Genomic DNA, 9973 nt, shown 5'->3' with positions numbered 1-9973 from the left:
GAGATTCTCCTTGATCCTCCTCTTACTGTTAATGTACCTATAGAAGGACGTTTTATTCTCTTTTACAGAACTGTCCAGTCTGAGTTCCAGTTCAGCTTTAGCCCTTCTGACTTTCTCCCTGCAGGATCTCACCACATTCCTATAGTCGGCCCAAGAAACTTGCTCCTTCGTCCAAAGCTCATATTTTCCCCTCTTTTCCCAAAGATCTTCCCAGATCTCCCTACTAAGCCAAGCTGGCTTCCTTCCTCACTGACTCCTCTTCTGACACATTGGGACAGCCTGTTCTTGTGCCGCCAAGATTTCCTTCTTGAGGAGTAACCAACCCTCTTGGGCTCCTCTGCCCTCAAGGGCTGCCTCCCATGGAATCTTATTGAGCAGCTTCCTGAACAGACCAAAGTCAGCCCTACGGAAGCCTAAGGTGCTTGTTCTGGTGTTTCCCTTTCTTACTTCTCCCAGTACTAAGAATTCTATCAGCTCATGATCACTGTGCCCCAGGCATCCTCCAATCTTCACATCCCCCACTAGGCCTTCTCTGTTGACAAACAAGTCCAGCAGGGCACCTTCCCTGGTGGGTTCATTCACCAAACCTCTTTACATTTCCATGATGTATCATTTGAGCTGCTTGGGGAAGAACTTTTGTTTCCTTCCACACATTATTTAAACCTGTTTGAATTTTCTTCTCTTGATTTATATCTCCACAACAGCTCTAGAGCCACCCTGATTAGTGGCTGCCACGGGTAGTCCAAGAGGGGCAGTTCCACGTGTTCCTTGGGAAGTGCTGCACGTATCCAGCAGTCAGGTAAGTCCAAGGCTCATCCAGCAGCCGTGTCAGCTGTACGTAAGCATTGTCTTTCCAGGCAGTGGTGGTTTCAGAGCGATGGCAGGAATAGCACACTTTGTTTCACACAGCTCCCTAAGCGATTAGATACTGCTTTCTTCACACAGCCACTATAGCAACAAGAATTTGCAGATAGACTTCTCCTCTGTTCTAAAAGGCAAAGCAGTTGCATTTCTTCCTTCATATCAACTTGGTCTAAAGCTTCTCCAGTTCACCCAGTGCTTCCTGCTTACTGATATTCTCCCATTGAGCAGGGATTGCTCCTTTGCCTTGAAATTTCCCATTGTACAGTTTTTCTAGCTTTGACCTGAAATGACACACAAACCATTTCCAGTACTTTTGCATGGATGTATCAGGAGTAATGTTCCAAGTGGAATAGGGAGGTCCTGCATCCCGGTATCTCTTGTAGGGGATCCATTTTCCTTCACCGATCCGGAATGAACAGTTGCTTGCAACGCTACTGGAACAAATATCAATGACCAGATGCTTTTTGTTATGCCACCTCTGTCCCATCAAAACTTCTGGACGATGGAAGGTAACCTGGTGATCTCCATCATGATTGGGCATGGTGTTTGTACAAACAGCCCCACAGAAGGGACACTGCTCCAAGCACCCTGCAAACTGCTCAGCCAGGATTGTGTGAGGTGGCCTTTCAAACGAGCTCAGATCAGCTCCAGCAAACTCTGCCTTGAGCTTGTCTTTCAGGGGAGTCAGTGCTTCCATCACGGCGTTATTCAGGAACTCTATGTCTGTTATCTCCTGATGCTCAATGCCCTTCAGGTCCCTTCTGGGCAGGTTTAGCACCTCTCCAAGAGCGCTGCAAAACTCATCCAGCCAAAGAGAGATTTTGTCATCTCTGTCTTGTCTGTCTTTGACAATGTTGGCTGATGTAAAAACAGCTTTCTGGATGCTCTCATAGTGGTGGTTAAGGGAGTCATCTAAGAACTTCTCCAGCCTCCTGTTCTCATCTAAACAGTACATACAAACACACCTCTCAATGTAAATCTGCAAAAATTCTCCTGGGCAATTCAGGTACTCCTGGAATTTCCCAAAATCTTCTTCTTTTGCCAGGTATGTCAGTATGCAAGCTTCCAGAGAGGATCTATTGCCTCTGAAATCCGGGACTTTATCCATCATGTCTTGAGCTATGTCAAGAGCTGCCTTCTCATAGACCGCATGGTGAAGAGCTGGACCGATCTTGTCACACAGGAAAACAGCAAATGTGGTGATAGAAGTGGCTCCCTGGCAGGAAATCTGGAAACACTTCAAGAAGTCTTCTCTCTTGCTCTCCAGGTAGATGGTCGGATCATTTGCTTTTCTGAATGCCTTGTGCATGGCTTTAAACCTTTCTGCTGCTCTTCTGCACAGGAACACTGACAGATCTATCTGGTAATCCTTATTCAAACTGTATTTTGCATTGCTAGGGACCGAGTTCATACCTTCCTGCACTTCATTTAATATTTCGTGAATGAAACTTCGACTGTAATCCCTTTTCTCCTGTTCCTTCCTATCAATGTTTGTCATCACACACGCTATGATGTTATCTGTAATGTGCTTTATGTGGTTCTTATCAGCAGCATGTAAATTCGCTGTTAAGATTTTCAAGCGTTTTCTCTTGGCAACATGTTTCTCAAAGTCAACAGAAAATGTTCTGTATTTGGGAAATGTCCTGATTCGTTCATGCAAGTTGGGCTCCTTAAAGTGATCTAGAAGGACATCTTCTATTTCCACATCGATATCAACCTCTACCAGAGGCAGAGCGGTAGAGGAGACATCAGCAATCCAGATTGCCCAGAGAGAAAGGAAGTTGTCTCTCAGTTCTCTTTCACTGAGTCTCTGGCCTTTTAGAGACAGAGCCAGCTCATGGCTCCTTTTCAGGAGCTTGTTTTCATAATCTGACCTCCTTTCATCCAGTTTACTCTGGTTCTTCTTTAGTTCAATGAGATTCTCACACTTCTTTCTCGTTTCCAGAAGAAGAGATTCTTTTAGCTCTTTCAGCTTCCGTTCCGTGCTGGTTTTCCACTGGACCAGTATCTCGCAGTCTCTGTCCTCGCTGAAATACTTCTCCAGGGCTTTCATGATGGTGTCACTTGTCTCTTGCACTTGTTTCTCAAGGTCTTCCATGGTGACTTGCTGCAAGTCCCCATTCCGAATTCTATTGTCCAGTTTCATTTGCAAGTCCAAGATGTGACTCCTCAGCTGCCAGCTCCACTGGCTAAAGGCGGTTTCCAGTCTCTTGTACGCAGCAATCTCCACTGAGTTCTTGAAGCTGAAAATGAAGTTTTCATTCAGCAAAGCATTCCAGAGGTCCCTAATGCGGACACTCAAGCTCGAGAGCCTCAAAATGCTGCCCTGAGACTCTGTCTGGGCAGCCTGGAGAATTCTGCTCTTTAGTTCCTGGACATTCTGGCTGTAGGTGGGATTGGGCGGTGCCATTGGGGGGTTTCCTTCCCACAGGGGAGCAAAGTAATGAATGTGGGTGTTCACGTCAAAGCGGATGACGTCGCTGAAGCAGGAAACGTCACAGAATTCCTGCTGGGCGGCTGTCAAGGTCATTTCATCCAGCTTTTCCTGCAGACGTCGTCGTCCTTCCATGTTCTGTTCCTTGGCGGTTATTTCTCCCACATTCTGGTGCACAAACAGGCAGCTTGGAGACAGATGTACTTGCTTCATCCTCAGGAAAGCCTGCACAGCAATCTGCAGGACATCCAGCATTTCTGAAGGGTTTTCTCCAAAGATGTTGATCAGAGTCATGTTGCCGATGCCAATGACAAAGGTGGCCAGCTCGTTGTCATGATTAAGGGACTGCTTATCGACCATCTCTATGGCACGAAGCCCCTCTGTGTCGACCACAAGCATGTAATCAAAGTGCACATCCTGCTGCAGCTTCTCGTCCACTTTAAGTAGCTGCATAAACGCTCCCCGGGTGCATCTCCCTGCACTGACGTTAAACTGAAGGCCAAACATGGCATTCAACAGGGTTGACTTCCCTGTGCTCTGGATGCCAAGCACTGAAAGAACAAATACTCGTTTGTCCCCCAGCTTCTCAACTAATTTGTCAAAGATTGCTGCAACCCATCGCAACGGTAGGTAAGAAGCATCACCATCCATCAGCTCAATGGGATACCCTGAAGCCATCAGATCAGCTGCAATCTCAGGTAGCTTGGCAATACAGTTATCCTTTGAGTCCATTGATTCCAGAGCTTCATAAATCTGCCCTACCTCTCTCAAAACATGCTCAAGGCCAATGGAGGAATCGTTGATTTCATCGGAGAGGGCATCTAACTTCCTCAGCAATATGAGTTTCAGGTTGGTTTGCTCATTGGTTTTCTTTATTGCCAGGATTTGAGACCATAACTGGTGATATTGTCTCTTCAGTTCATCAAGGCGATCGGAGGTCAGGTCATCCATGAAGACCTTCATCCACTGCAGGAAGTATTTCTTGGTATCCACTGATTGTGAGTGGAGAAAGCTGAGGACTGATCTCATCAGCTGATTGAGGGGGAATGCTTTGTCCAGTTGCTTCCTTCTTATTGCCGACTTCTCTGATTCAATTTGACTCCGATGATGCTCGATGCTCTTGTTCCCCTTTTCCTGCAGGCGAGTGAGTTCTTTGTCCTTTTTGCACCACGTGTGCCAGAGTTCTCCTTGAAGAGGCAGCAGCTGGGCTTTGATATCAAACAACTTCTCTTTCTTCAGAAGCTTCACCAGCTCCTTTGCCTTTTCTTTGGCTCTCACACACTCCTGTGTATCTTCATCGACTAGGAACCCGTGCTTGCGAGCGTTGTCCAGGCAGGCATCGAGGCTGAAACGCGTGTTAGACCCTTCCAGGAGATCCCTGATTGTTCTTGTCAGCTCAGCCATCAGTTCTGCCTCATTTCTGTTCTTGATCCCTATTTTAATGTTTTGACTGGATCGGCCAGCTGGAACGTTCTCTTTCTCACTGAACAGACAGACCAAAGGCCTTTGGGACTGCCACAGGTCACGTAAAATTTTCACCCCTTTCTGGTCACTCTGATCAGTCTCGCAGACAAGAACCACGTTCACAGCAGATATCTCCTGTAGAAACTGCAGCTGTTCCTCATGGTCCCGTGCATCTCCGTGCAGGTTACAGAAAGCAACACAGCAGCCAAAGCTGTCGTCGTCGCTACCGCGGGGACAGTACCAGGAGATCTCCACAACACCTTTCATCAGCAGACAGTCTTTGGTGCTGCCTTTGCAGTGTCGGTGGAAAAAGGTGTCGTGTTTTTGTTTGCTCAGCAGGGCATTCAGGATCTGAGACTTGGAAGAGGAGGGAGAGCTGCCGATCCGAATGAAGGACACGATGGGTGTCTCTGCCTGATACACGAGTTTGTTTCTGTAACTGTTAATCCTGGTCTCCTCACCTACCTTCTCAGCCCCTTTCCAGCTCTTTTTGATTTGGCTGAGGGCCCAGAGGGGGTACTCTATCTGGGAAGTGCACGGGTTCGGTACCAGCAGAGGTAGTGCAAACTGGCAGAAAGCAAGCTTGGTTGAAATGTACTGTCTCATGAAATCATCGGCACAATGAAAAATTGCCATCTGCAGGTCCATGGGGTGCACGTGACTCTCCTGGGCTGCAGATCCACGGGCTTCTTCCTGCAAATCAGTGAAGAAGTCGTCAAAAGAATCCGAGGCTTCATGCTCTTGTGGTGTGATGTTGGGCACGCGTGCAGGTTCTGGGGTGCTCTTGTCCTTGCAAGTCAGGTACCTCACCCGATAATCCACAGTCAGTAGCTTTTGCAAGAAGTAAAAGGGTAGCTCCTTTTCCCTGCTGGGCTGGCTGTCGTGTAAAGATGTCTTGTAGATGATGTGGAAATCTTCTGTCCCCATCTTTCTTGGGTAGTGACTTTCTAGGCCGAGGCACTTAAGCAAGTGGAGGAACTCTTGGTTTGCAGTGACCGGGGTTGCTCTGGATTTGCTGCCATCTGATGCAGGTTGGGACCGACTGGGAGGCTCAGTTCCTTGAAAAGTGTCTTCCAGGTCCTTGATGATACTCTTTTTCTTCTGAGCGTCACATGTTTCATCCAAGCACCCACTGATGAGGGAACTCAAGTCCCTTTCCAGCCTTTCCCAGTCTTTGCAGGCACCGTGCTTCCCAAGGAGAGTTTTTATCTCTGTGCACCATAAGTCTTTCATCTGATCTTCCATGAAAGCTAAACACTTATTCTTCTGCTCAAAGGGCACCTCTCCATGTTTGGGTGTTACAGTTAGACCCAGCAGCAGCAGGAAGGCCTGGGCTCTGTAAACATCTTGCTCCTTCAGGCTCAGATACTTCTGATGCCCTGTTTGCATTTCATTTATCATGAAGTCAATTTCTGGGTATCCAAGGAGGTGCTGGAAAGTGTTGCTTTCCACCTGGTAGCCTGTGCTGGTTGTAATTAAGAGCACCAACAGTTCTATGTCTTTCTGGGCCCTTTCCCTGAGAAACTGCAGTAAGGAATAAAGAGCTAGGCTCGTGGTCAAGGTGGCTTTTATCTTTGCTTTGTGAACGGCAGATGCAGAGGATTCCGGTACATAGGTGACTTCCTGGATGTGCTCCTTCATTTGCAGCATCGTCTTGGTGAGATCTTCAAGCTCAGAAATATTGGGAGTTTCAGGAAGCTCATGGTCAGTATGGAAGACCCACTGCATAATGAAGGAAGACCTGGGGAAGTCCTTGACAGAGTAGATATGAGGATCGAGGAGGCTCCTGAACAGAGACCTGATGTAGGTGATGTTTGCTGGGGGTGACCTCGTGCAATACACAACGGTATTGGCCAGGATCTCCTGCAGCGCTTTGTCTGACAGGCACACGTTGATCCAGACACTGTGGTTTTTGGTTCTTGCATTCAGTTTCTGTTTGAACTCTATCAAGGTGAGCAGTTTTCTTTCATCCACCATCGCCTCCCAGGACTTCACACTCTCCATGAACTCTTTGGCCTCTTCCTCTGCACTGAGCAAGTCCTCTCCAAACATGGTGCTGACTTGAAGATTTGTCAGCGCTTTATATGCAGCCCTGAGGCTGCTACTCATTTGATAGATGGACTTAAAATCACTGCTGTGATTGGACAGGATTATATCCCACACTGGGATCAGCTGGAAGCCTCGGTCGATAACACACCAGGTTGTGTTATTAGCTACAAGCCCCAGTCTCCACTGAGGAAGAGAATCCGTCTCTGATGGGCCCCCTGTGTTGGTCACAGAGAGCTGAACTGTTGTGTGGGCACTCTTTCCATATCTTGCCTGAGAAGAACCTGATGAGCTGGATTTGGAAACATCCAACCCTTTTCCCATGTTGACAATGAAGCTGCAGTAACTTTCCCTGACGTAGCGGTTCAGTGCTTCCGATGCCTGACGCTTCTTCTCTTCCCGCTGCTCAGCTCTGAATCCTTCCATAGATGCTTTCCACCAGAAGATCCCCCCAAAGTGGAGGGGACCCTGGTTTGCGTGGGACCCGAACCTGCTGAAGAAGCTGCCGCACCTGCTCTTCAGCATGTTGGGCCTGTCTGCTTCTGGGGTGATGCTCAGAAGCTGCTCGAGCTCTTGCAGCTCCCGCAGGGCGACATCCGAGAGGCGAAGCTGATGCTTTTGGAAGTAGCAGGAGGCCAGAGGGATGTACTGGTACTTGGTGGTGCAAATGTAGCTCTTCTCAGAGCGGGACTGGTGGGTGTCCTCTGACTTTGAGGATTTGCTGTGATCTACACCAGCTTCAGCATTAAACCCCTGAAACCCATCCTTTGCAGAAACGCTGATGCTGAAGCCCAGCTGCTCCATGGACTTGGTGAAAGTGGCTTCTGCTTCCGAGGAGGAGAACTCCTTCCTCTCAAGCAGTGACCCTTGCTCTGGACCAGCGAGCTTCAATCCGTCGGGCACCCTGATGAGCTGGTCTCGCTTTGCCAGCACATCCTCCATGTTGCTGGTTCTGTAAATGCCTTGCAGGGCCAGCCCCCCCGACGCCCGCCTCAGGACCTCAGCGTCAGGGACATTCTCACCTTTGCCCACTGAGGACTCCTGCTGCTCCAGCTGCTTCTGGATGCTCTCCAGCACCTGCGCCAAGGGCTTCTCCGGTGGGGCCCAGTACTCTTTGGGAATCTCCATGGCTTGCCACAGAGCCTTCTCTTTCTGTTTTACAGCGTCATCGCTGTGCTTGTGGCTGTTGTGCATGGCTTTCAGCTCCTCCAGGACGCGCTTGGCCTCTTCTTGTCTCTGCTTTGCCATCTCCAAGCGCTTCTTCTGCAGCTCCTCCAAACTTTCTTTGGTGTCTGTTAGTTTCAGGAGTTTTTGGAGTGCCTTTTTTTCCCAGGAGTGCTGTACTTTGCACTCCAGCTTAAGGTAGTCTTCATTTTGCAGATATTTTAGGGCTTCTCTGGTCTTGACTCCCAGTACCTCAGACAGTGTGGGGAGCCAGTATCTAGCATCCAGTCCTTCCTTCTCACATGCTTCTGCCAGTAGTTTTTTAGCAAGATTGCCCTTTTCATCATCCTCTGGCATGTCTGCCTGTGAATCCATGGCTGTGGAAGAGGAAAACAGACTTTATTTCACAGAATCATGGAATAGTTTTGCTTGGAAAGGACCTGCAAGATCATCAAGTCCAATCATCTGTGCAGCCCTACTAGACTCAACACCAGACCATGTCTTCAATTATAACACCTACTCTTTGTTTACGCACTTCCAGGGATGGTGACTCAGCCTCTCCCTAGGCAGCCTGGGCCAGTCTCTGACAGCCCTTTCAGTATGGACATCATTCCTAATATCCCACCTAAGCTGTTCCTGACACAAGTTCAGACCATTTCCCCTTGTCCTATCAGTGGCTACCAGGGAGAGGAGACCAACAACCACTTCCCTGGCACCACCTTTTAGGTAGCTGTAGAGAGCTACTGAGGTCTCACCTTGGTCTTTTCTCCAGACTAAACAATCCCAACTCCCTCCCCTGCTCCTCATAAGATTTATCTTCCAAACCCTTCACCAGCATTGTAATCCTTCCCTGGACATGCTCCAGCATCTCTATGTCCTTCTTGTAGTGAGGGGCCCAAACCTAAACCCAGCACTCGAGATGCAGCCTCACCAGCACTGAGCACAAGTAAAGGATCACTTTCCTGGGCCTGCAGGTCACGCTCTTCCTGATGCAGGCCAGGATGTTGTTGACTTCTTGGCAACCTGAGCACACTGCTGTTGATCCAGCTGTAAGAGTTCATGGCTCTCCAGCAGCAGACGGATTCCACCTACTGGAGCTCAGCCTGGGACACCCCAAGACATGGGAAATCTCTGTCTGGCATGTGGACATGCCCACTGCTTTCCCATTTGCCATTTCAGCCTTGAAACTGAGTGTGTACCCCAGAGGCAGCATCACACAGCACACACTCTGATGTGGCAATGCAACCTGCTGTGGACAAGGCACTGCCATCAACAGTGCCCACCAATGCCTAACAGGACTCATAAATCCATAAGCACTGACAGCTGTGGGCATCCTCAGATCCCTTGAGCACCAGCACAGACCCTCCATCCATCCAACACCCCTGCCTGCCTCCTGCACCCTCTTACCAGCCCCACGGCTCTCCTCTTGCTGGCTGGTGCAGCTTGGTGCTCACCAGCACACAGAGGCACACGCTCACACGCTATCTCGAGGGCACCCCCAGGTCTCAGGACACACTCACCCCAAATACCAAGCTCTGGGTACACGGGCTGTGACCTGTGGTCCTTTTTCAGTTGCCTCACTCGCCTGTTGGCCCCAGGAGCAGATTCTTGGGACACACATCATTCCCTCTCCAATGGACGAGAAAAATCCAGGTTGTCCCTCTCTGGAGCTGCACCCGGAGCATCCTGTTGGCCCATCATTAGTGACTGGAGACCTGGGGGCTTTGGCATTTTCTCTGGGACTCCTTGTCTATCCACTTTGTGTCCCTGTGTGGTTCTCTTTATTCCTTCCCCCATGGCTTGTTTTTTAACACTGTCCTACAAATCTGGTAACTGTCCCTGTCTCAATGCAGTTGGGTACCAAAGAGATTCGTTCAGAGCACAGAACTCCCCCATGCATGCAGGTTTTGTCCCACCAACCACCCAAGGCCCTTACCAGCACAGGTATTGATCCCAGGTGATTGGGACTGGGCTCTCAGACCCTTTCAGAGCCTTTAGCAA

General features: G+C 49.1%; 1 protein-coding gene across 1 annotated transcript; it reads right to left on the bottom strand.

The window, feature by feature from the left end:
- Positions 1 to 1033: 1033 nt before the first annotated feature.
- LOC311189532 (interferon-induced very large GTPase 1-like) lies at positions 1034 to 8347 on the bottom strand (the record flags this gene model as incomplete). The annotated part of the gene is made up of 1 exon (XM_084261195.1): positions 1034 to 8347. The coding sequence occupies one exon, from the start codon at positions 8345 to 8347 to the stop codon at positions 1034 to 1036; it is 7314 nt and encodes a 2437-aa protein (XP_084117321.1).
- Between the last annotated feature and the right edge of the window lie 1626 nt (positions 8348 to 9973).

Source organism: Gallinula chloropus (genome assembly GCF_964237585.1).
Source record: "Gallinula chloropus genome assembly, chromosome: 3".
Taxonomy (NCBI): domain Eukaryota; kingdom Metazoa; phylum Chordata; class Aves; order Gruiformes; family Rallidae; genus Gallinula; species Gallinula chloropus.
Note: the sequence above shows the minus strand (reverse complement) of the source record. Positions and strands in the feature narration are given on the sequence as shown.